At 32.8% G+C, this 27,003-nt stretch overlaps 1 protein-coding gene across 2 annotated transcripts in view; it reads left to right on the top strand.

Annotated features, from left to right (window-relative positions):
* The window catches only part of si:dkey-178e17.1, a 69,246-nt gene extending 44,820 nt beyond the window's left edge, over positions 1 to 24,426 (top strand). Inside the window, exons 4-11 of one of the 2 annotated variants that reach the window (XR_015497425.1) lie at positions 6,784 to 6,922; positions 8,941 to 9,025; positions 12,624 to 12,728; positions 14,111 to 14,226; positions 15,535 to 15,608; positions 16,410 to 16,581; positions 22,173 to 22,304; positions 22,441 to 24,426. Coding sequence is in view for 1 of the 2 variants with exons in the window: in XM_087264180.1 (XP_087120306.1) it covers positions 6,784 to 6,922; positions 8,941 to 9,025; positions 12,624 to 12,728; positions 14,111 to 14,226; positions 15,535 to 15,608; positions 16,410 to 16,524 (634 nt within the window). In the remaining variant the exon portion in view is untranslated. Of the gene's footprint in view, positions 1 to 6,783; positions 6,923 to 8,940; positions 9,026 to 12,623; positions 12,729 to 14,110; positions 14,227 to 15,534; positions 15,609 to 16,409; positions 17,275 to 22,172; positions 22,305 to 22,440 lie in introns of those variants that run through there. The other variant, XM_087264180.1, reaches the window with a different exon arrangement.
* The last annotated feature ends 2,577 nt before the right edge of the window (positions 24,427 to 27,003 follow it).

Here is a 27,003-nt window from a genome sequence, read left to right as displayed (position 1 = left end):
ACTCAATCTAAACCAAACCAGCTCTCAAATGTTCTCTGGACACTGAATATCAATAATTATCAAAAAAAAGTTGACATTTTTATTCTCACTCGAAACGGTACACAACAATGTTCGATGCTAATTGAAGCTAAATGCTAATTGGAGCTATAACTTTTGAACGAAATGAGATATCATCACCAAACTTGGTACACACATGCATAAGCTCAATTTGAGGTGACACTGCAAAACCCGCAGACTTTGGCCACATGGTGGCGCTATAAAGCTAAAAAAACATAAAAAGTACTCTAACCTTACAGCTATTTGTCCAATCAGCTTGAAATTTGGCATGCAGTGTCTTTGACCAAGTTGTCATAACATACTATAAGGAGATTGGCATATCTCAAAAAACATGGCCGCCATCGGCCAATTAAAATTGAGCAGCCATTTAACAAAGTTAACGATGAGCGATCACAACGAAACTCGCTGGGCATGTTCGACTCATGCCCCTAGAGGTCTGTAAGAATTTTGAAAGAAATCGGCCACTAGGGGGCGATTTTACGTATTTTTAGTGTGTAATGGGTTGTGTATCACACAACCTTTTGCGCAACCACACAAAATACATATCATATGATAGGCCTGCTCATACCGAACAGTTTGACACTCAAACCACTGCTGTCACTTACACCGTTCGTTAAATATTCATCCATATAGGAAAAACCTACTTTTGCGAACTAGTCCCTGGTTTTAAGTTCAATCGCGACGAAACCAGTGTTGTTAGAATCTCTGGACAGTGTAGATCAATAATTATCAAAAAAAAGTTGAACTTTTCACTTTGGCTAGCTGTAACAGGCTAATTTACAAAAGGGGCGTGTCCACACGTACCTACATGCCTGTAAACCAATAAGGAAAACTCAAAACACCACAGAAATTGGTGAGCACATGTACCATATCAATAAGATGAAACTTGCAAAATTTTGTGAAGATCAAACCATAGGTGGCGCTATAATAGCAAAAATAGTCTTTAAATAATGCTAAATCGCTTTAAAATAAAGTAAATTTGCTTCATTTACATACTATTTCACAAAAAACACTTAATCTACATATCATATGATAGGTCTGCTCATACTGAACAGTTTGAGACTAAAACCACTGCTGTTACTCAAACTGTTCATTAAAAAACCATCAATATAAACAAAACCTACTTTTGCGAACTAGTCCCTGGTTTTTCACTCAATCGCAACGAAACCAGTGTTGTATGAACCTCTGGACTGAGTAGATCAATAATTATCAAAAAAAAGTTGAACTTTCCATTTTAGATAGCTGTAACAGGCTCATTAACAAAAGGGGCGTGTCTACACAAACCTACATGCCTGTAAACCAATAAGGAAAACCGAAAACATCACAGAAATTAGTGAGCAGATGTGGCATATCAATGTGAATAAACATGCAAAATTTTGTGGAGATTGGGCAATAGGTGGCGCTATAATAGTGGAAATGGTTCTAAAAACATGCTAAAATGGCTTAAAAATGAAGTAAATGTGCTTCATTTACACACTTATCACTGAAATGATTTATAAGTTTTTTTTTTTTTTGTCCATCTTGGATGTTTAATGGTCTCAAAAACACATTTTCAATATTCTATCATTTTAGCCACTATAACACAGACTTTTAACTGTCACCTACCATTTCTAACCACTAGATGTCACAACAAGACCACTTATTTATTGTTCAAAACATTTGCATACCTTTGTTTTTTTTTTGTTTTTTTTACATTTTTTTTAGTTTAAAGTCAGGGAAATTGCATTTAGGATCATTCTGAATCATATTTTGACCTGATGTAAACACTGTTATGCATTAAACATCTAATTTGGTCCCAGTTAACCTCTTCATAATAATTCTAATAGGTAAAACTGGTTCTATGATTAAACACCTTGTTTTAAAACATATGTAAAGAAAATCACAACTGTGGCTTCTAGATGGCAGTAACAGACCACTTGATGTTTATTTTACTGCTCTATACCAAAGAATGTAATGTAATGTTATGTAATGCATTCTGAATCCCAAACTGACATGGCATGAACACAGTTAGTGCATTTAAGATCAAATTTAGTTAAAGCTTTTCACACTTTTTACTCTGTAGATTTTTAATTGTTTTAATAAAATACAAATTTTTCATTTTATATAGTTAGAACATGCTCAATTATAGAAGGGATATGTTTATGCACACCTAAATGGCTGTAATCACATAAATAAATTACACTGTGGCCACTAGATGGCAGTAGGGGATCACTAATAGCTTATTCACTGCTCTTTTGTCATTTTTATTAAGAAGAGCTAAAATAGCCATAACTCATGAAGGAATTAAAATATCTTCACCAAACTTGTTACACATATGCAAGAGGTCAGTCTAAGGTCATAGCATAAAACTCGTAGACAATGGCCACATGATGGGGCTATACATTGTAAAATCACTGTATCTGAGTAACCATTTATCTGATTAACTTAAAATTTGACATGTCGTGTCTTTGTCTAAGGTGCCATGACTCGATCTACACATTATATCATAGGGCTGCTTATACTGGTCACTTTGACATAAAAGCGGTCACTCGAAATGTTCATTAAAAATTTGTCAATATGTAAAAATCGAAGTTGCTTCTCTGGAGTGTTTAATCAAACATTTGTTAGCTCAATCTATAAACTCTAACACTCTAATCGTATATTTCATTGGCGAATAAACTACTTACAGGCTTCCTGACTGCTATATGACCTTACCCTGATAAACTGCTTGACCCCCGTTAATTGCTGCTTGCAGCTATATTTATTAATATTATTGTTTTTCTTCTTCTTCTTTATTTATTTTTTAATGTTACTTTATTTTACATTGTATTATTATTATTATTATTACTTATTTATTTTAATGTTATTTTATTTTCCGTGTTTGATTATTATTATTACTACTACTACTACTATTATTTATTTATTGTAATGTTATTTTCCATGTTTCATTTTATTATTATTATTATTATTATTATTTTTATTCATTGATGTTAATGTTATTTTATTTTCCATGTTTTGTTTTATTAGGGGGTCAAGCGCGAAGCGCTGAAACCCTATTGTATTTGTAAGGATTTTTATTATTATTATTCTGCCAAAGTCACTATTGCCCAGACCAAACCGTAAGTCCGAGAGAGCTGAAACTTGGTCAGATGGTAGTACTCCGGTACACTACATTCTCACCGAAGATCAGCCAAATCGGCCCATAGGTGGCGCTATTGCGCCAAAACCCAATATTTTGGCCGCCATTTGTACACCGTTTGTCGTAGACTCAAAAAAATTACAAATTTGGAATCCTTGGGTCAGCTCGAACAAAAGTGGAGTGACGCAGATTTTCTCTACGTTGGACCGTTTTCCCGCTACATCGCGATTTGTCCGAAACCTACTTTTGTGAACTAGTCCTAGGTTTATTGCCCAATCTGAACCAAACCAACTCTGAAATGTTCTCTGGACACTGAATATCAATAATTATCAAAAAAAAGTTGAAATTTTTTTTCTCGCACGAAACAGTGCACAACAATGTTCGATGCTAATTGAAGCTAATTGCTAATTGTAGCTATAACTTTTGAAAGGAATGAGATATCCTCACCAAACTTGGTACACATATGTGTAAGCTTAATTTGATGTGACAGTGCAAAACCCGTGGACTTTGGCCACATGGTGGCGCTATAAAGTTTAAAAAACATAAAAATTACTCTAACCTTACAACCATTACTCCAATCAGCTTGAAATTTGGCATGCAGTGTCTTTGACCAAGTTGTCATAACATACTATAAGGACATTGGCATATCTCAAAAAACATGGCCGCCATTAGCCAATAAAAATTGAGCAGCCATTTAACAAGGTTAACGATGAGTGATCGAAACGAAACTCGCTGGGCATGTTCGACTCACGGTCTTTGAGGTTTGTAAGAATTTTGAAAGAAATCGGCCACTAGGGGGCGATTTTACGTATTTTTAGTGTGTAATGGGTTGTGTATCACACAACCTTTTGCGCAACCACACAAAATACATATCATATGATAGGCCTGCTCATACCGAACAGTTTGACACTCAAACCACTGCTCTCACTCACACCGTTCGTTAAATATTCATATATATAGGAAAAACCTACTTTTGCGAACTAGTCCCTGGTTTTTAGTTCAGTCGCGACGAAACCAGTGTTGTTAGAATCTCTGGACTGTGTAGATCAATAATTATCAAAAAAAAGTTGAACTTTTCACTTTGGCTAGCTGTAACAGGCTAATTTACAAAAGGGGCGTGTCCACACGAACCTACATGCCTGTAAACCAATGAGGAAAACTCAAAACATCACAGAAATTGGTGAGCACATGTGCCATATCAATGTGAAGAAACTTGCAAAATTTTGTGAAGATCAAACCATAGGTGGCGCTATAATAGCAAAAATAGTCTTTAAATAATGCTAAATCGCTTAAAAATAAAGTAAATTTGCTTCATTTACACACTATTTCACTAAAAACACTCAATCTATATATCATATGATAGGTCTGCTCATACTGAACAGTTTGAGACTAAAACCACTGCTGTTACTCAAACTGTTCATTAAAAAACCATCAATATAAACAAAACCTACTTTTGCGAACTAGTCCCTGGTTTTTAACTCAATCGCAACGAAACTAGTGTTGTATGAACCTCTGGACTGAGTAGATCAATAATTATCAAAAAAAAGTTGAACTTTCCATTTTAGATAGCTGTAACAGGCTCATTAACAAAAGGGGCGTGTCTACACGAACCTACATGCCTGTAAACCAATAAGGAAAACCCAAAACATCACAGAAATTGGTGAGCAGATGTGGCATATCAATGTGAATAAACATGCAAAATCTTGTGGAGATTGGGCTATAGGTGGCGCTATAATAGTGGAAATGGTTCTAAGAACATGCTAAAATGGCTTAAAAATGAAGTAAATGTACTTCATTTACACACTTTTCACTGAAATGATTTATAAGTTATTGTTTTGTCCATCTTGGATGTTTAAAGGTCTCAAAAACACATTTTCAATATTCTATCATTTTAGCCACTATAACACAGACTTTTAACTGTCACCTACCATTTCTAACCACTAGATGTCACAACAAGACCACTTATTTATTGTTCAAAACATTTGCATACCTTTGTTGTTTTACATTTTTTGAGTTTAAAGTCAGGGAAATGGCATTTAGGATCATTCTGAATCACATTTTGACCTGATGTAAACACTGTTATGCATTAAACATCTAATTTGGTCCCAGTTAACCTCTTCATAATAATTCTAATAGGTAAAACTGATTCTATGATTAAACACCTTGTTTTAAAACATATGTAAAGAAAATCACAACTGTGGCTTCTAGATGGCAGTAACAGAGCACTTGATGTTTATTTTACTGCTCTATAACAAAGAATGTAATGTAATGTTATGTAATGCATTCTGAATCCCAAACTGACATGGCATAAACACAGTTAATGCATTTAAGATCAAATTTAGTCAAAGCTTGTCACACTTTTTACTCTGTAGACTTTTAATTATTTTAATAAAATACAAATTTTTCATTTTATACAGTTAGAACATGCTCAATTATAGAAGGGATATGTTTATGCACACCTAAATGGCTGTAATCACATAAATAAATTACACCGTGGCCACTAGATGGCAGTAGGAGATCACTAATAGCTTATTCACTGCTCTTTTGTCATTTTTATTAAGAAGAGCTAAAATAGCCATAACTCATGAAGGAATTAAAATATCTTCACCAAACTTGTTACACATATGCAAGAGGTCAGTCTAAGGTCATAGCATAAAACTCGTAGACAATGGCCACATGATGGCGCTATACATTGTAAAATCACTGTATCCGAGTAACCATTTATCTGATTAACTTACAATTTGACATGTCATGTCTTTGTCTAAGGTGCCATGACTCGATCTACACATTATATCATAGGGCTGCTTATACTGGTCACTTTGACATAAAAGCGGTCACTCAAAATGTTCATTAAAAATTTGCCAATATGTAAAAAACCGAAATAGTTTTTTGGAATGTTTAATCAAACATTTGTTAGCTCAATCTATAAACTTTAACACTCTAATCGTATATTTCGTTGTCGAATAAACTACTTAAAGGCGTCCTAACTGCTATATGACCTTACCCTGCTAAACTGCTTGACCCCCGTTAATTGCTGCTTGCAGCTATATTTATAATTGTTGTTGTTATTATTGTTATTATTATTATTATTATTATTATTATTATTATTGTTATAATTTATTTTAGTGTTCTTTTATTTTCCATGTTTTATTTTATTATTATTATAATATATTTTTATTTGTTTATTTAATTTTAATGTTCTTTTATTTTCAATTTATTAATTTTTTTTATTTTAATGTATTTTTATTTTCCATGTTTATTTTATTTTTATTATTATTATTATTATTATCATTATTGTTAATATTATCATTTTATATTATTTTCCATGTTAAAGCTTTTGTTCTGTCTAAGTAACATTGACAGAAAAATAGTTACTTGTCTTAAAGGCAGTAAATGAATAATCATGCATAATCATTAATAATCATGCATAATTTAAACGTGTGTGTGTGTGTTTCCTGTACAAGTGCTTTTATGCGGAATATAAGGATGTTCAGCATCTGATTAATTTCCTGCCCTTGAGCTCTGCACGGTTTGTTTCCGTCTCTGCTTTATTCTCTTGCGTCAGTGTTAAAGCGCTGAACATGAATATAGATGTGTGTGTTTTTCAGGTTTGGAGTGTTTGAGATCCTCAGTAACCAGATGAAGGATGAGTCTGGAAAACTGGACAGCACTCGAGGTCTGCTGTGTGGTTTGGGTGCAGGAGTGATGGAGGCCGTGCTGGTCGTCTGTCCCATGGAGACTGTAAAGGTGAGATGTTTACTTATTTTTTTTTATGCTACAGAGAAATGGACTTGGCTGGCGTCATTTCCTAACTAAGGGCGTGGCCTGGGTGTGGAGTCAGTGTGGGGAAAATTCATTCATTCATTTTCCTTCAGCTTAGTCCAGAGTCGCCACAGTGGAATGAATCCCCAACTATTCCAGCATATGTTTTACACAGAGGATACCCTTCCAGCCAGTACTGCGAAACACCCATACATACTCGTTCACACAGACACACGTACACTACAGCCAATTTAGTTCATCAATTCCCTTATAGAGCATTTGTTTGGGCTTAAATGGGGAAACCGGAGCACCCGAAGGAAACCCTCACCAACACGGGGAGAACATGCAAACTCCACACAGAAATGCCAACTGGCCCAGCTGGGACTCGAACCAGCGACCTTCTTGCTGTCAGGCGACAGCACTACCCATTACCACTAAGCCCCCACTACCCACTTAGCCTCACTTAGGCTGAATGATATCAGTTTTTTTTTGGGCCACACTTTATTTAGTCTGTTTGTTGGATTTAAGTTACATTGCTTCTACATGCCAACTAATTCTCATTAGAATATAAGTAGACTGTTAGGTTGGCGTTAGTGTAAGGTAACATGTACTTGCAAAGTATCATCTAGTCCAGGGGTGTCCAAACTACGGCCCGCGGGCCATCTGCGGCCCGCAATCAGTTTTGTGGCGGCCCGCAAGGCTTTTTATAAATATCAATAGAATCTGGCCAGCCATACAAAAATTAACGTAATTCAATAAATAACCACCGGGTGTCGCTATTACATGCCTTCAATTAGGCAGCACTTCTTGTTATGAAGTAAAACTAACCGACCAACTGAAGGAAACATAATTGATAATCACATTTTAGCGAGCCCTGGTGCACCAAGAAAAAGAAAAATCAACAGTCAGTGCAGGTAGTTTCAGTCACGATGGGGCAAGGAATTTTTCTTCACAGAGATCAGCGGGAAATGTATCTGTTTAATTTGCCAGGAATCAGTTGCAGTAATGAAAGAATATAATATTAAAAGACATTATGAAACAAAGCATTAGGCCTTCAGCTCTTACACTGGTGCCGAACGAGATCAAAAAGTAAAACAATAATAATCTGCCAATGGGGTGAGCAAAAAAGTTTTTCCTTTTGACATAAGATTATTTTGCTCACCCCATTGGCAGATTAATTTGCTTGTTTTAAGGAAAAACTCACCTAATATTAGCATTTTATTTCTCAAAACAAGACAATATGTTTTGCTTGTCTAGAAAAGTTTTCTTGATTTGAGAATTTTTAGATATTTGGACTCGAGACAAAACAAAAAAATCTAAGTAAGAAAAGCATTTTCTGCAGTGTGGCTAGTTATGAGGTAGCTCAGCTAATCGAAACCCTTCACTGAAGGAGAATTTATAAAGGATGAGTGTTGCAACTGTATATTGCCCAGAGAAGATTCAAGTTTTTTTAAAAACTTAAGTCTTTCTAGAAACACAGTTGGACGACGAAATAAAATAATTCCATAATAATATACACACACACATCTATCCATTCATCCATATATACATATATATATATATATATATATATATATATATATATATATATATATATATATATATATATATATATATATATATATATATATATATGCGTGTCTGTGTGATGTATGTAAAATTTGGCCCGGGACAACATTTTTTTTTTTGCATCTGGCCCTCGGCCCAAAAAGTTTGGACACCCCTGATCTAGTCCGTCAATTGTCTGTTATAGAATCATTATCAACAGATATTAAGCGGACTCAAATGGAGCATCAAAATAAAGGGTTACCTTTTTCCTAATTACGGCAGACCGTTAATAACAAAGCAAATCAACACCTGTTCATGTATGCTCATATTTTTAAGTTTGCTGGATTTCTCTGTAAATCAGCAATCGGGATCAACCATGAAAAATCAGGATCTGTTCATCCCTATAATATTAGCTCACAGTTCTATCCCATATTCTTCATCTCTCTCATTTCCAGGTGAAATTCATCCATGATCAAACTTCAGCAAACCCCAAATACCGAGGGTTTTTCCACGGCGTGCGGGAAATCATCAGAACTCAAGGTGAGGAACAGCACAGAGTGTGTTTAGACTGCTTCAGCTCATAGTTTTGGGTAAAATCTGCTGATTATAAAGCCTGTGCTCTGTTGACGTTTAACACGGCCAGCACTTCTCATAAAGCATTACTGACTTACATTTTGTTTTGTTGAATTTTTCTTTCATTTTTTCTTTCTATTTCTTGCTTTTCAGATGTTTTGTTTTTAACCAGATTGCCATGTATATTGTTGTGGGGATGCTTTGTTTATTTTATTATTTTATTGCAGATTATTTGAGTCGTATGTTGTTTCATTAATGTTTATTAAATGCGTTATTTTATTTTCACCTGTCCTATGTAGGGTTATGGGGGAGGTTGTTGTATTTATTTATTTTATTTTATTTAGATTTATTTTATTTTATGTTATTTTATTCAGTGTTTTTTTGTTTTGTTTTGACACTTGATTCTTATGGCTGTATTCAGGATTTTAGGGTGATCCAGATGTTCATTTTATTGCTATTTTTGTTTTAATTATAATTCTTTCCAGTTTATTACTGCAGCATTTAATTATTTTTATTTTTTGTGTATATTATCAACTGTTTATTTTATTTTATTTCTTGTAGGTAGAATCTTGGGGTTGGGGACGCTTTTTTAAAATGTATTTATTTCAGTTTTAATAATATTATTATTTTGTTGTTGTTGTGTTTTGATCCACGGGTATTTGGGGGAATATTAATTTATTTTCATTTTAATTTATTTTTATTAAAAATGTTTATTTTATATGATTTCTATTAGGTAGAATTGTGAGGATGCTAAAGCTTGTATGTATATATATATATATATATATATATATATATATATATATATATGTATATATATGTATATATGTATATATATATATATATATATATATATATATATATATATATATATATATATATATATGTGTATATGTGTATATATATATACAGCGGGGAAAATAAGTATTTGACACATCAGCATTTTTATCAGTAAGGGGATTTCTAAGTGGGCTACTGACACAAAATTCCTACCAGATGTAGCCATCAAGCCAAATATTGAATTCATACAAAGAAATCAGAACATTTAAGTATACAAGTTGAGTCATAATAAATAAAGTGAAATGACACAGGGAATAAGTATTGAACACACTTTACTTAATACTTTGTAGAAAAGCCTTTGTTGGTGATCACAGCTTCTAGACGCCTCTTGTATGGAGAGACCAGTCGTCTGCATTGCTCAGGAGTGATTCTGGCCCATTTTTCCACACAAACGGTCTTTAAATCTTGAAGGTTCCTTGGGCCTCTTTTATGAACTTTGATCTTCAGTTCTCTCCATAGATTTTCTATGGGATTTAGGTCAGGTGATTGACTGGGCCATTCAAGCAACTTGATTTTCTTTCTTTGAAACCACTTCATTGTTTCCTTGGCCTTGTGTTTGGGATCATTGTCTTGCTGAAATGTCCACCCTCTTTTTATTTTCAGCTTTCTGGTAGATGGCAGCAGATTTTTATCCAGAATGTCCCGGTACATTTCTCCATTCATCCTACCTTCAATAATATGAAGTCTGCCAGTACCCCTTGCTGAAAAGCAGCCCCAAACCATGATGCTTCCACCCCCAAACTTAACTGTTGGTATAGTGTTCTTGGGGTGGTGGGCAGTGCCATTTCTTCTCCAAACATGATGTGTAGAATGACTGCCAAAAAGTTCAATTTTGCTTTCATCTGACCATACTATAGTTTCCCAATAATCCACAGGCTTCTCCAAATGCTGTTTTGCAAACTTTAACCGGGCCTCAACATGCTTTTTGTTCAGCAATGGAGTCTTGCGTGGTGAGCGTGCATGGATGCCATGGTGGTTCAGTGCATTGCTTATAGTTTTCTTTGAAACAATAGTACCCGCTGATGCGAGGTCTTCCTGAAGTTCTGCCCGAGTGGTTCTTGGCTCTTGGAGAACTCTCCTGATTATTCTTTGGACTCCTCAGACAGGGATCTTACGTGGAGCACCTGATCGTGGCCGGTTTATGGTGAACTTATGCTTTTTCCATTTCCGGATAATAGCCCCCACAGTGCTCACAGGAACATTCAGCATTCTGGAAATGCGCCTATAACCATTCCCATCAAAATGCTTTTCAACGATAAGACTACGCAGATCTTGAGAGAGTTCTTTGTTTTTACCCATCATGAAGTCTTTCCTGTGTGCCTCCTGAGTAATGAGAAGCCTTTATAGGCCATCAATTAGGACAAAAGCAGCTGATATCAATTAGTACTGAAAGGGAGCAAGGTTTTTCTCTCAATACTGACAGATCTCCTGACTTTCTATGCCATTTTGCACCTTGTTATCTTCATGTGTTCAATACTTATTCCCTGTGTCATTTCACTTTATTTATTATGACTCAACTTGTATACTTAAATGTTCTGATTTCTTTGTATGAATTCAATATTTGGCTTGATGGCTACATCTGGTAGGAATTTTGTGTCAGTAGCCCACTTAGAAATCCCCTTACTGATAAAAATGCTGATGTGTCAAATACTTATTTTCCCCGCTGTATATGTGTATATGTGTGTGTATATATATATATATATATTTATATATATATATATATGTGTGTGTGTGTGTGTGTGTGTGTATATATATATATATATATATATATATATATATACACACACACATATACATATATATATATATATATGTATATGTGTGTATGTATATATATATATATATATATATATATATATATATATATATATATATATATGCATACACACACACACACAAACATACAGTTGAAGTCAGTATTGTTAGCCCTCTGAATTATTAGCCCCCCTGTTTTTTTCCCCCCAATTTCAGTTTAATGGAGAGCAGATTTTTTTCAACACATTTCTAAACATAATAGTTTTAATAACTGATTTCTAATAACTGATTTATTTTATTTACTGCCACGATGACAGTAGATAATATTTTACTCGGTATTTTTCAAGACACTTCTATACAGCTAAAGGTGACATTATTGAGAAAAAAATAGCTTAAAGGGGCTAATAATTTTGTCCCTAAAATGGTGTTTAAAAAAATAAAGGCTGCATTTATTCTAGCCGAAATAAAATACTTAAAGAAAATACTTAAAAAAAAAATATATATATATATATATATATTTGAAGGGGGCTAATATGACTTCAACTGTATATATATATATATATATATATATATATATATATATATATATATATATGTGTGTGTGTGTGTGTGTGTGTGTGTGTGTGTGTTTTCTGTAAACCACAATATTTTGTAGAAATTATTATGAAGCCAAAAAAATATTGTACTTTTAATTGGCATTCACTGCACTCTAAAAAAAATAATGCTTGACTACTTATTTAAAAGAAGATGAAACGCCACAGTTTTATTGGAGGAGGAATTTAATAGTTTTTTGTTCAATCCCCTTAAATTTGTAAAAATTAATAAGTTAAAACTTATTTATAACTAATAGTTTATAACTAATAACTTAATTCCTTCATATTTCCCCAACACAAATCAGTTGTGGGAACCTACAGTGCATGTCTGATTTGGTCCATATAAGTGTTGTGTTTCTCCTGTTTGTTTGTTGTGTCAGGAATCAGAGGGACGTATCAGGGTCTGACTGCAACCGTCCTCAAGCAGGGATCCAATCAGGCGATACGTTTTTTCGTCATGACCTCGCTCAGAAATTGGTATAAAGGTCAGCGTTTGTTTATCTCTATAACACAGTTGAAGTCTAAATTATTCAAATATTTCCCAAGTGCTGTTGAACAGACATTGTGTTCAACACAGTTTTAGACATAATAGTTTTAATAACCTATTTTGGTAACACTTAACTTGAAGAAAAACATGATCATCATGAGGCATTCTAACTGTCATGAATATTTTTCTGTAAACATTTTCAGTGGATCAAACTGTATTTGTTTTTAAAATGTATCATTAAAATGTCTCTGTCAAATCCTTCCAAAGAGCGTCTTTAATATTAAATGACATTATTTGTTTATTTATGTAAATTTTAATTGTTTTTTTCTATTCATCATTTTTTTATTCATCATTTATTTATTTCTCTATTATTTATCTATTTAAATTTTATTTAGTTTTTTTCTAAACCACTTGGACAGATTTTTTTAGATATTTTTTATTTTATACTGTAAATTATTTATTTATTTATTTCTCATTTATTCATCTATTTAAATTGTATTTAGTTTTTTCTAAACCACTGGAACAGATAATTTTATATATTATTTATTTCATATTTTATTTATTTATTTATGTAAATTTTATTAGGTTTTTTTTTTCTAAACCACCTTATATATTTTTTTATTTTATACTTTAAATTATTTATTTATTTATTTACTTATTATCATTTATTTATTTATTTATTTAAGTTTTTTTTCTAAACCACTTGAACAGATTATTTTATATATTTTTATTTTATACTTTATTTATTTATTTAGTTATTTCTCATTTATTTATTTAAATTTTATTTGTTTTTTTTCCTAAACCCCTTGGAAAGATTATTTTACATATTATTTGTTTTAAACTTTATTTATTTATGTAAATTTTATTCCTTTTTTTTTCTAAACCTGGACAGACTATTTTATATATATTTTTATTTTGTACTTTAAATTATTTATTTATTTATTTATCATATATTTATCTATTTACATTTTATTTATTTTTTTCTAAACCACTTGAACAGATTATTTTTATATCTTTTCATTTTATACTTTTAAATTATTTATTTATTTTTATTTATTTATTTCTCATTTATTTATTTATATACATTTTATTTAGTTTTTTTTCTAAACCACTTGGACAGATTATTTTATATATATTTTTATTTTATACTTTATTTATTTATTTGCATATTTATTTATATATCATTTATTTATGTATCTAAATTGTATGCAGTTGGTTTCTAAACCATTTGGACAGACTATTTTATATATTTATTTACTCATTTATTTCACAGCAGAACTGTTGTGTTAATATTTGAGCTGCTCTGCCCTCTGCTGGACACTGAGGGTATTTACTCTCTCAGCTCTATTATTGTCACAGTGGCTGTTTTTTGTTTTGTAGGAGATAATCCTAATAAGTCCATCAACCCTGTGGTCACAGGCACGTTTGGTGCCATTGCTGGAGCGGCGAGTGTGTTTGGAAACACACCACTGGACGTCATCAAGACCAGAATGCAGGTACACTGAAGAGGAATAGCAGCACTTGTGGATGATCAGGGCTTTAGCGGCTGTTAACTTACTTTTTTATTATATTTCATTTTATATTTAATCCTTCATTTATTTATTTATTTAATTGTATTAATTTTTTTGCAAACCATCTGGATTATTTTATATACGGTTTTATTGTATACATTAATTAATTAATTAATTTTTTATTTTTTTATCATTTTTTTTTTGTTTTTTTCCAAACCACTTGGACAGATTATTTATTTATTTATTTATTTATTTATTTATTCATTCATTCATTCAATCATTTATTTATTTCTCATTTATTTATTTATTTAATTTATATTCAGTTTTTTCCAAACCACTTGGACAGATTATTTTATATATTTACTTACTTATTTACTTATTTATTTGTTTCTCATTTATTTATTAAAATTTTATTAAGTTTTTTTCCAAACCCCTCCAGACAGATTTTTTACAATTTTTTAACTTATTAATTAATTAATTCATTTATTACTGATTTATTTACAATTTATTCAGTTTTTTTCTAAACCACTTGGACAGATTTATTTTATTTATTTATTATTTATTTCTCATTTAATTATTTAAATTGTATTCCGTTTTATTTTTTAAACCACTTGGACAGATTTATTTTATTTATTTATTTAGCATTTATTTATTTATTTAAATTGTATTCCGTTTTTTTTTCTAAACCACTTGGATAAATTATTTTAAATTTTTTTATTTATTTATTTACTTACTTTGTTAGTTACTTATTTATTTCTCATTTGTTTATTTATTCAAATTTTATCCCGTTTTTTTTAAACCACTTAGATTATTTTATAGATTGTATTATTTTATACTTTATGTATTTATTTGTTTATTTATTTATTTATTTCTGAGCCATTTGACCCTTACTGGAGTTTTTTATTTATTTAGTTTTTAGTTTGTTTTTTGGACAGACTATTTTATTTATTTAATTTTTATTTTAATAATTTTGATTATACATTTATAATCAAATATAAATCAAATATAAATTATAATTTTGTTCTAAATCGCTTGGCCTTGCTGCCACTTGCTGAATAGTTGTTTTATTTTATTTTATTTTATTTCAGCTATTTTAAGTTAAATTTTATTTAAGTTGTGGGGATTCGGAAGTGTAATTTTTATTTAATTAAATTTAGTTTTGTTTACTATTGTTATTGTTATTATTATTTTTATTGTTTAAGGTTTATTTTATTTTATATTCTATGTTTTCCTTTATTAAAATTGTCAATATGTAATATTTGAAGTTTTAATGAAAATTACATTTGTTTGTAGGGTTTGGAAGCTCACAAGTATAAAAACACGATGGATTGTGCCATGAAAATCATGCGGCACGAGGGACCAGCAGCGTAAGTGTGTCTGTCTGTGTGTAAGTTTAAGTATTAAAATAGTTCTTATTGAAACTAATAATAAGAAAAAAGTTGACAAAAACCCAGGGAAACATTTAAATGAACCTGACAGGACAATAACAACAAATCTAACTCAACCCGAACTGAGATATTAAATTTCATAAAAAAAAGGTTTAAGCCTATTAATAAGCTAACAATTAAATCTTAAACTAATAAAAAAAATATGTTAAACATATTTGTTCTGTGTTTTTGCTTCAAGTAATTATGCAAATACATAAAACAGTTTCTTAATAATAAATTATTAAAATATATTGACATTTCAGACGCATTTCACTTCAATATCTCACATATTTGTTGCTTTTAAAAACAATTAATTAATGCTTAATAATTTAATCATAATAATATCAAATGTCTTCACTTGTATAATAATTATCATGATGATAAATTACTGAAATGTCTTTAACTCTCACAGAGACTTGATGTTAATAATTAAGCTCAAAGGGGTCATTAAAAAACAATTATAAATGAATACGTTTCATTCAAACATGTAAACAAAGTCCATCCCGAATGCTTATTAAAATATTTGAGATATAGTTATGTTTAATGGAATTATAATACATTTGCATTTAGTCATTTAGCAGACGCTTTAACAATTGTGCAGTGACTCCAAGTACATATTTGAACTCACAATGGGTCGTCTGATGTTGGGAATCACAGCTGTATCTGTACTTCAGTGTTAAAGTGTGTGTGTGTGTGTGTGTGTGTGTGTGTGTGTGTGTGTGTGTGTGGGGTCTGGTGCAGGTTTTATAAAGGCACCGTGCCGCGTTTGGGTCGAGTGTGTCTGGATGTGGCCATCGTCTTCATCATCTATGAGGAGGTGGTGAAGATCCTTAATAAAGCCTGGAAGACAGACTGAAGAAGAAGAAAGAGGAGGAAGAAGATAAACGAGAAGAAGAGTAGAAGACATGTCACAGTGTGAACGTTCGATTTCATATTAGTTCTGCATTCAGACATCCTCTAATTATTTTAATAATATTTACTAGAGCTGGGAAAAAGATTAATCGCATCCAAAATAGTTGGTTTTGACATAATGTGTGTGTGTGTGTGTGTTATATGTATTTATTATGTACATGTGATACACATGCACAGAAACAAAAATATATAAAACTAATTTATTACATGGATTTTTAAATGTGTATATATATAATTGGTATCATTTTACACACATGTTTTATATCCAGGGGTGTCACGGTGGCGTAGTGGGTAGATTTGTCACCTCACAGCAAGAAGGTCACTGGTTCCAGTCTCAGCTGGGTCAGTTGGCATTTCTGTGTGGAGTTTGCATGTTCTCCTCGTGTTGGTGTGGGTTTCCTCCGGGTGCTCGGGTTTCCCCCACAGTTCAAAGACGTGCTGTAGGCGAATTGCGTAAGCTAAATTGTCCGTAGTGTATGTGTGTATGTCCTGGTCCTCCAGGTTAGGGGTTGAGCGTCGGGTTAACAACCCACCTTATTAAAACTAGATGTTACGAAACACCAATTTGGTGCGGCTAAATATCAACTTCGATATAAACGGCCTGTGAGTAAGTATTTTAAATCTAAATTTTAGTAAATATTTTCACAAATAAAAGCATGCATGTGTGTGTTTATATATGCATAATAAATATATTTAACACGCATATATATATATATATATATATATATATCAACAAACAAACTTTTATTTTGGATGCAATTAATCGGACAGAACTAATATTTACAAAATCCTCTCCCTCTGCAGTCTCATGAACAGATTTACTTGACTATAAATAGATGGTTTAATTAGTAGATTGTAGTACACAAACATATGTGTGCGTTTACAAATGTTTGCACTGAAGCAAACGCAGAACTCGGAAAATCTTGAGCCAGATTAATATTCTAATAAATTATTAATATAATAATAAATGTTTTAACCAGAGAAAAGGGTAAAAATTGGGTAAGAAAGTGGGAAAATTTGATATATTATGAATATTTATTGATATATTTACACTCCATACAGAGACAAAATTAACTTTACATTTTTATTTTATGGATATTTTTAATCAGTTGCCTTATGTAGGGTCCAGGGATACCAGAGCATTTTATTTGATCTTTTTGAGAAAAAGAAAGATTTTGCAAGCATCTGTTTTAGCCATTATTTTAAGTTTACGAGGCTGCTGGACATTTGATTTTACTTCATTTTATCTTCCATGCATTGTTCTACACAATATTCAGTTATGAGGGTGCTAGATTTTATTTTATTTGTTTTTATTCATTTTATTTTGTTTAGTTCATTTTAATTTATTCTTTTTAATTTGGTTTTAAATTATTTTATTTTTATCCATGCACTTGTTTTATTTCATTTAATTTTATCTTATCTTTTTTGTTTTATTTATTTTTTTAATTCCTCTATTTTTTTATTTTATATTTTGTTGTTCTTAATTCACTTGTGTTTAGTTTTTTTATTTAGTTTAGTTTTATTTTGTTTTTATTTATTCCATTTTGTTTTGATTTTCATTTTGTTTTGTTTTATTTTATTTTTATATTGTTTTATTTTATTTTTCATGCACTTGTTCAACACAATATACAGTTATAATGGTGCTAGCCCTATAATATACATTATAACTGTCATTTTATTTTATTTGTTTTTATTTATTCCATTTTGTTTTGTTTTTTTATTTAATTTTGTTTTATTTTTAATTTAACTTTATATAATTTTATTTTGTTTTCCATGCAGTTGTTCTACACTATTCAGTTATAAGGGTGCTAGATTTTATTTTATTTTTTCATTTCATTTGTTTTTATTTATTCCATTCCATTTTGTTTTGGTTTTTAATTTAATTTTGTTTTATTTTTAACTTTATATGATTTTATTTTTTCATGCAGTTGTTCTAGACTATTCAGTTAGGCGGGTGCTTTTATTTTATTTTATTTCATTTTAATTTTTTATTTTAATTTTTTTTTTACATTTTTTTTTTATTTTATTTTCCATGCACTTGTTCTACACATTGTTCAGTTATGAGGGTGCTTTTATTTTATTTTTATTTTTTTTTGTATTATTTTTTATTTTGTTCCATTTTGTTTTGTTATTTTTATTTAGTTTTGTTGTATTTTATTTCACTAGTCTTTATTATATTTTGCTTTGTTTTATTTAATTTTTAATTTTTTTTATTTTCCATGCCTTTGTTCTACACAATATTCAGTTATGAGGGTGCTTTTATTTGATTTCATTTCATTTGTTTATTTATTTGTTTTTATTTAGTTTTATTTTATTTGAGTCTTTTTTTGCGTAGGGTTTAGAGATGCTGCTGCTTTTTCCATTTTATTAGATCATACTTTATTGTGAATTTACCTTATGTAGGGGTGTGGGCATAGCAAATAAATATCCTAAAGAAAAGTTAATTACAGTAATTGTATTTAATGTTAGTGTGAATATTTAAACCAGATAAAAGTGGGTATATTGGGGTTATATAAATACTTACAGACGTATTTACAAATATAGATCAACTAAACTTCAGATCATTCCATAATCCTCTATTAAAATTATTATTAAATCTTTATTTTTTTAATGATTCAGACAGTTCTACTAAAAGCCTTTGTTTATATCTAAAGCTAATATTCTTTTTTACATTTATTAAACCATTTTATTCATCGATTTGAGTATATCTTATATTTATTTTCCTGCTGTATTGCACATGTGCCTTTAACCATTAAACTCCATTAAACATTACATTTTTATCTGAAAAACGCACATTATTTACAGTTTTTTATTCAAATTATTCTGAATTTAATGATCATTTAGTCAGTTTTGAAGCCTTTTCCTCATGTCCTGCTGTATTTGTCCATGTGCAATATCAGATGTGTTATTAGATATAGCTGGAAATACAGATAGCTGCTGCCATTGACACAAACGTACTGTAAAAGTGACACTGAGCAGATCTAAATATGCATTAATTCAGTATAAACTCTTCAGTTTTTACAGCATGAATCTCCAGCTGTCCGTGTTTGACTGTCTAATACAGTAGTGTCATGTAATGTTCATATTAATCATATATGTGCAATGCTGCTGCTGGCCGACAGAGGGCAGGATTCAGCATGGAGGTGTCTTTCTCTGTTTCTGTGTGTTGTTTGGGACATTATTAGCAACATGATTGTCTGTGCCAAGTACGTTGTTGCCTTTCTGTGTAAATCTGGAGTGAAGGGTTAATACTAGAGGCTAATGTGCTAATAAAATTATTTCATTTTCACAGTTAAATCAGCAGTCTGTGACATAATTGTCCTTGTGTTGATGGCTTTTAGTTTTTACAGAAAAACACATCAGAAACTGAAGTTCTGAAGACAAAATTAAAAAAAATATTGAAGTAAAAAGCCAAATAGGCTACAGATTCATAATAACCCACAATTGACAATAGCTTTTACGTTTTTCACTGCTTTTAGAGACGTCGTTAAAATAAGTTTGTTCGTGAAAACCTTACAGAAATGGGGGAAATTCTGACAACCTGTATTTATGGATGAAGAACATGTCGTTAAAATTATTATTAAATATATAGTTTCAGTCAACATGTAATGCAAATGTACTCTTCCTAATTTTATATGTATATAGTACTCTGTATCTGTACACTTCAGTCACTCTAATCTGACCTCATAATCTTTCATGAATCGCCATAACCTGCCCTGCGCTCTTGAAAGACTTTTCTTCACTTCTGGTCACATGGAAAGTTTTTAAGGTGGGACAATCTTTTTGGGTGGGACTATTACATGCATAATTTAGAGCGGGACTAACAGACCTTTAGGGCGGGACTTTCTGTCCATTAGGGCGGGGCTATTGGTCTTTCTTTTGAAGCGAGACTAACAGTCCTTTAGGGCGGGACTATCTGTCCATTTGGGTGGGGCTTTTTTCTTTAATTTAGAGCGGGACTAACAGACCTTTAGGGCGGTGCAATTGGTCTTTCTTTTGAAGCGAGACTAACAGTCCTTTAGGGCTGGACTACCAGTCTTTTAGGGCAGGGCTACCTGTCCATTAGGGTGGGGCAATTGGTCTTTTAGAGTGGGACTAGCAGTCCATTAGGGCGGGGCTATTGGTCTTTCTTTTGAAGTGAGACTAACAGTCCTTTAGGATGGGGCTATTGGTCTTTAATTTAGAGCGGGACTAACAGTCCTTTAGGGCAGGGCTATCTGTCCATTAGGGCGAGGGTATTGGTCTTTTAGAGCGGGACTATCTGTCTTTTAGGGCAGGGCAATTGGTCTTTTAGAGTGGGACTGGCAGTCCATTAGGGCGGGGCTATTGGTCTTTAATTTAGAGCGGGACTAACAGTCTTTTAGGGCAGGGCTATCTGTCCATTAGGGCGGGGCAATTGGTCTTTTAGAGTGGGACTAACAGTCGTTTAGGGCGGGAATATCTTTCCAATAGGGCGGGGCTGTTTTCTTTAATTTAGAGCGGGACTAACTGTCCTTTAGGGCGGGACTATGTCCATTAGGGCGGGGCTATTGGTCTTTTAGAGCGGGACTACCAGTCTTTTAGGGCAGGGCTATCTGTTCATTAGGGCGGGGCTATGGGTCTTTCTTTTGGAGCGAGATAAACAGTCCTTAAGAGTGGGACTATCTGTCCATTAATGCAGGACTAATGGTCTTTAATTTAGAGCGGGACTAACAGTCGTTTAGGGCGGGGCTATCTGTCCATTAGGCCGGGCTATTGGTCTTTTAGGGCGGGACTACCAGTCTTTTAGGGTGGGGCTATCTGTCCATAAGGGCGGGGCTATAGGTCTTTCATTTAGTGTGGCACTGACAGTTTTTTAGAGTGGGAGTATCTGTCCAATTAGGGCGGGGCTATTGGTCTTTCATTTAGAGCGAGACTAACAGTCCTTTAGGGCAGGGCTATCTTTTAGAGCCGGATTAGCAGTCCTTTAGGGTGAGACTATCTGTTCATTAGGCCGGGGCTATTGGTCTTTTTTTTGGGGTGGGACTATCTGTCCATTGGGTCTTTCTTTCAGGGTGTCAGTCCATTAGGGTGGGGCTATTGGTCTTTCTTTTAGGGCGGGACTAACTATACTTTAGTGTTTCTCACTCTCATCATCTGAAATATTCTGCACCAGAGGGCGCCGACGGTGATTCCAGTGGACATTAATTCTCCACAACTGTACAATCTGACATTCAAATCTTCCTTTATAGTGTTAGCACTGCTCCTCTTCCAACAATTGGCACTAACAGTTTTTTAGAGTGGGAGTATCTGTCCAATTAGGGCGGGGCTATTGGTCTTTCATTTAGAGCAAGACTAACAGTCCTTTAGAGCAGGGCTATGTTTTAGAGCCGGATTAGCAGTCCTTTAGGGTGAGACTATCTGTTCATTAGGGCGGGGCTAGCACCGCACCTCTTCCAACAATTCACTAGTTTCTGAAGGAGAAAATCATGCACCGCGCTACATTTTTTCCCTCATTTTAGACTGGGTATTCCAGTCCAAATTCAAAATATTGGATGTTTTTTTTTCAGGGTCAGTTTCTGTCCCTCAAGAAACTGCAAGACTAAAATGAAATCTGCTGTGTTTTACACCAAGGCAACCCAGAGTACTCAAATATAACTGGTTGAAGTGGCAGTGGGCGGAGTTACTGAGATCAAAACAAAGACAGACATTCTGACATGAAGCACAGGTTCTCAAAGCAGAACATTTCCAGATAACCCAGCACAGGTATGTGCATTTGACATGTTTCTGAAATATCTGCCATCATATTATGGTATTTTATGAGTTAAAAGAGTCAAACACACCGCAGCTTTACAGCTATATTTGAAATGTTCTTGTGAATGTGTGTTTGTATGGTTGTTAGGGTGTTGCTGTGGCCTGTGCTCTTCCGGTGACCCTCATCTCTGCTCAGCAGGAACAATACAGTGCAGCACTGCTCAGATTCTCACTGTCAGAATGAAGGATTGCTGGACTTCTGTCTTTTCTTCTGGATGAAAGATGCTGCGTCTCATCTCCTGTCTGTCTGTCTGTCTGTCTGACACACACACACACACACATACTTGTTTTTGTGCATTGTGGGGGTCACCTGTCACGGTGGTTACGTAATGGGGACCGCCCTTTCAAATGATGTTAGAGACATAAAAAAAATAGTTTGCCACACAAAAACACAAACTATTTCATAAAATCACTTTAGATTTTGGATATTCCGCAAATTCTTTTTTAGACCTGACACAGTGGTCACTTGTGGGGACATTTCAGGTTTTGTGTAGAAGTGGGGTCCGCCACATACACAACCGATTTTTAGACAAAGTGGGGACCAATTCTACACACACTTTACTGGTTTTGAGACAAAGTAAGGACCAGTTCCAGATACACATTACCAGTATTGAGTCAAAGTAGGGACCAGGTCTACACACACATTACCGGTATTGAGTCAAAGTAAGGACCAGATCTACACACACATTACTGGTATTGAGTCAAAGTAAGGACCAGATCTACACACACATTACTGGTATTGAGTCAAAGTAAGGACCAGATCTACACACACATTACCGGTATTGAGTCAAAGTAAGGACCAGGTCTACACACACATTACTGGTATTGAGTCAAAGTAAGGACCAGATCTACACACACATTACTGGTATTGAGTCAAAGTAAGGACCAGGTCTACACACACATTACCGGTATTGAGTCAAAGTAAGGACCAGATCTACACACACATTACTGGTATTGAGTCAAAGTAAGGACCAGATCTACACACACATTACTGGTATTGAGTCAAAGTAAGGACCAGATCTACACACACATTACTGGTATTGAGTCAAAGTAAGGACCAGGTCTACACACACATTATCGGTATTGAGTCAAAGTAAGGACCAGATCTACACACACATTACTGGTATTGAGTCAAAGTAAGGACCAGATCTACACACACATTATCGGTATTGAGTCAAAGTAAGGACCAGATCTACACACACATTACTGGTATTGAGTCAAAGTAAGGACCAGATCTACACACACATTACTGGTATTGAGTCAAAGTAAGGACCAGGTCTACACACACATTACTGGTATTGAGTCAAAGTAAGGACCAGATCTACACACATATTACTGTTATTGAGTCAAAGTAAGGACCAGGTCTACACACACATTACCGATATTGAGTCAAAGTAAGGACCAGATCTACACACACATTACTGGTATTGAGTCAAAGTAAGGACCAGATCTACACACACATTACTGGTATTGAGTCAAAGTAAGGACCAGATCTACACACACATAACCGGTATTGAGTCAAAGTAAGGACCAGATCTACACACATATTACTGGTATTGAGTCAAAGTAAGGACCAGGTCTACACACACATTACCGGTATTGAGTCAAAGTAAGGACCAGGTCTACACACACATTACTGTTTTTTAGTCAAAGTAAGGACCAGGTCTACACACACATTACCGGTTTTTAGGCAACGTGGGGATCAGATCAGCACCCTTACTAATATTAAATTTTAAACCTCAATCAAGTAATTTGACAGTAAACTGCTTTAGAATTTTCATTTGAAGAGCAGGTCAGTTTATAAAAAATGTAATTTGAATACAGAAGGAACCTCAAGATCCAATCAGGAAATGGTCCAGAATAGATTTAATAAATGTTATATTTATTATAAATAATTTCCACAAAACCTTTAAACACAAAAAAACAGTAAACACAAAATCCATGAAACTCTCTTGTATGTCTAAAAGCAGTTCTCATTGGGTATAACAAGCTTCCACAGAACTCTTCCATGTCTGTATACACATTTAGTTAAGTGCAATAGCAAACAATATTAAACGGTTAGTTCACCCCAAAATGAAGATTCTGTTATTAATTCCTCTCCTTCATATTGTTTCAATCCCTTGCTGTCTATGGAGGATGAGGAGTTCTTGCACTTCAAGTTATCTTCCTTTGAGTCTGAAGATGAATGAAGGTCTCAGGGGGTTAGAGTGAGATGAGGGTAATTAATAATATAATGTACATTTTTGGGTAAACTCTTAAAACCCACCAGTATTTTCTATTTCTGTTTCTGTCGTATTGTAACTATTTGAAAAAAAAAAAACATTAAAAATATATTTATAAAGAACTGAACCCCACAAATGCACAGAGACCTTCATCATATAACCAAGCCACCAAAACTCCAAATAGACATCATTTGTTAAGCATTAACTCTACATTAATAGTAAGCAGTTTATAAACACAGCTAGATGCTCTATTGTTGACTTATAAGCATGTGTAATGTGCTCAATTTTTGTGTTTTCATACTTTGTTTATAATTCATTTTTCATAACTAAATGAAGTATTGCATTATTTACAAACTGTCTAAGAATAATTGGTGTTTTTTAAGATCATTAAGAATGAGTAAATAAATGATTAAAAAACTATATAAATGAACATTTATACATTTACTATTCAGGCATATAATGAGGGCTAAAAAAAAAAGAAAAGAAAATCCAATCGGTTCACTCTAAGCAGAATTTATATTTTTTCGGTTCTGTTCTTGCGTTCCTTAATAGACAAAATATTCCGAAAACAGATTTCTAGAAAAAAAAAAAAACAACAACTTTATTTAATTACAAAGTATTGCAGGGCTCTAGAGTGCTCTGTTTTTTTAATGGTGCAACTAAAAAATCTATACGAGGGGTAAGATTAAATGAATTTTCAATAAGTATCATTAAAGATATATTTATAATATGAACTTGCTGTTGGTTATTGATTGACACGCTGTTTAAAGGTGCTACACACAGCCCCACTCCTTGGTATCGAGCGCAGGCCCGGCGCTACATTTAGATGTTGTATAATATGAAATAGCAATAAAAATTATAAAAATTGTTATGAAATAGTTTTTCAGTTATGTAGCCTAATAAAAATATTTAGTACACTGCACAGTGCAATTATTATTTAAATTTATTATATCCATTATTATTAATATTAGTAAAATTGACAAAACACAGAACTCTTTTGAACGTTTGCTTTCATTTTGACCTGCTAAAGCGCACTTTTACAGTTTTGTAAAGAAACATCCCATTATGCAGCAGCAGACAAGTTAGGACACTTAAAAATGCCTTTTGCGTTCAAAGATGAACGGCCTGTGACGTCAAGTTTACATTGTTATAAATTAAATAGATATAGCTTAGTGTGTAAGTGAATTTGCTGCAGATCCACCTCTCACATGTGCTGCAGGTAGGGTAAATGATAATTTTTAAAAAAAATTTACTTTAGGCTATACTGCTATTTGCTCATGCAAAATTAAACACCAGAAAATATATCGTAGGCCTATATTAAGAGCTAAAATACAGTTAGCATCATAATTAGTTCAATTATGTGCTGTAGGCTATTGATTGACCAACACCCCTGTATACAGTTTACCCACTGCAGGTCTACAGTTCTGATGTGTATTTTGAATTACTTGTTTTAAATGACAGTAAGACATGCTATATTTAGTTTTTATTGTAAAATATACATTATAATCCAGTACAAAGTAAAATAATATTTATTAATGGCCTATTGGCAGCGTATAGCCGTTAAGCTTATAGTCTAAGCATGTCATTTTATTATTATTAACATTAATTACAAACTAGCATCCTTATGATTTTATTTCGTTTCTGTATATTTTTATCAAACGAAAAATGCAATGAGTTATACTTTGGTTTTAATTTTATTAGAAATTTAATAGCCGTTTAGGCAACACTACTTCTACATGTCATTGGCTCTGATTGCGTTTTTTACAGATAACCTATATACAAAGATTTTTATTAAACAAATGCACTACCACAAGATATTTTTGTAGGTGTAAAAATCTAAAAAGTATCATTATCATATTCTTGCCTTATTCATCTTTAATATAAATATTAAATTTAACACATTCATTGATTAAACTAGGGATGCTAACGATCACTCGATTGATTTATTGTCGGTAACCCTTTAAAACCGATAGACCTTATCGATGACCGATTAAGCATGGGCATTTAATAAGTTATGCTTTGCTCTTTGAGATGCGTCCATGATTTCACACATTACATAATCAAGTGTGCGCAGTTTAGGCTACGTTACCCTTTTTTAGACAGTCGTGCACTCTCTTGACTTTGCATATTGGTTATGCACATATTGGTCATACCTATTATGCTCAGATCTCGTTTATCCGCTGGTGCTGCCATTAATCCGCTGGTCAAGTAATCAAAAAGTAGGCTACATGACGTTTAATTATGGGCAGGTTATTAAGACCAAACATTGGTTGTGCAAACTTTATTACGTTCTCTAAAATTTTAAAGTGTTTTAAGCTACATTATCTTTTTATAGACTGGCATAGGCCTAAATACGCATCACGGCCAGACATTTATAGTTTATATAAAAACGAGCGTCACCGTCGCATTTGTTCACATGCTTTAAATTA

The sequence above is a fragment of the Danio rerio genome, chromosome 8 (genome assembly GCF_052040795.2).
Source record: "Danio rerio strain M-AB ecotype USA chromosome 8, GRCz13ab, whole genome shotgun sequence".
Lineage (NCBI taxonomy): Eukaryota > Metazoa > Chordata > Actinopteri > Cypriniformes > Danionidae > Danio > Danio rerio.
Note: the sequence above shows the minus strand (reverse complement) of the source record. Positions and strands in the feature narration are given on the sequence as shown.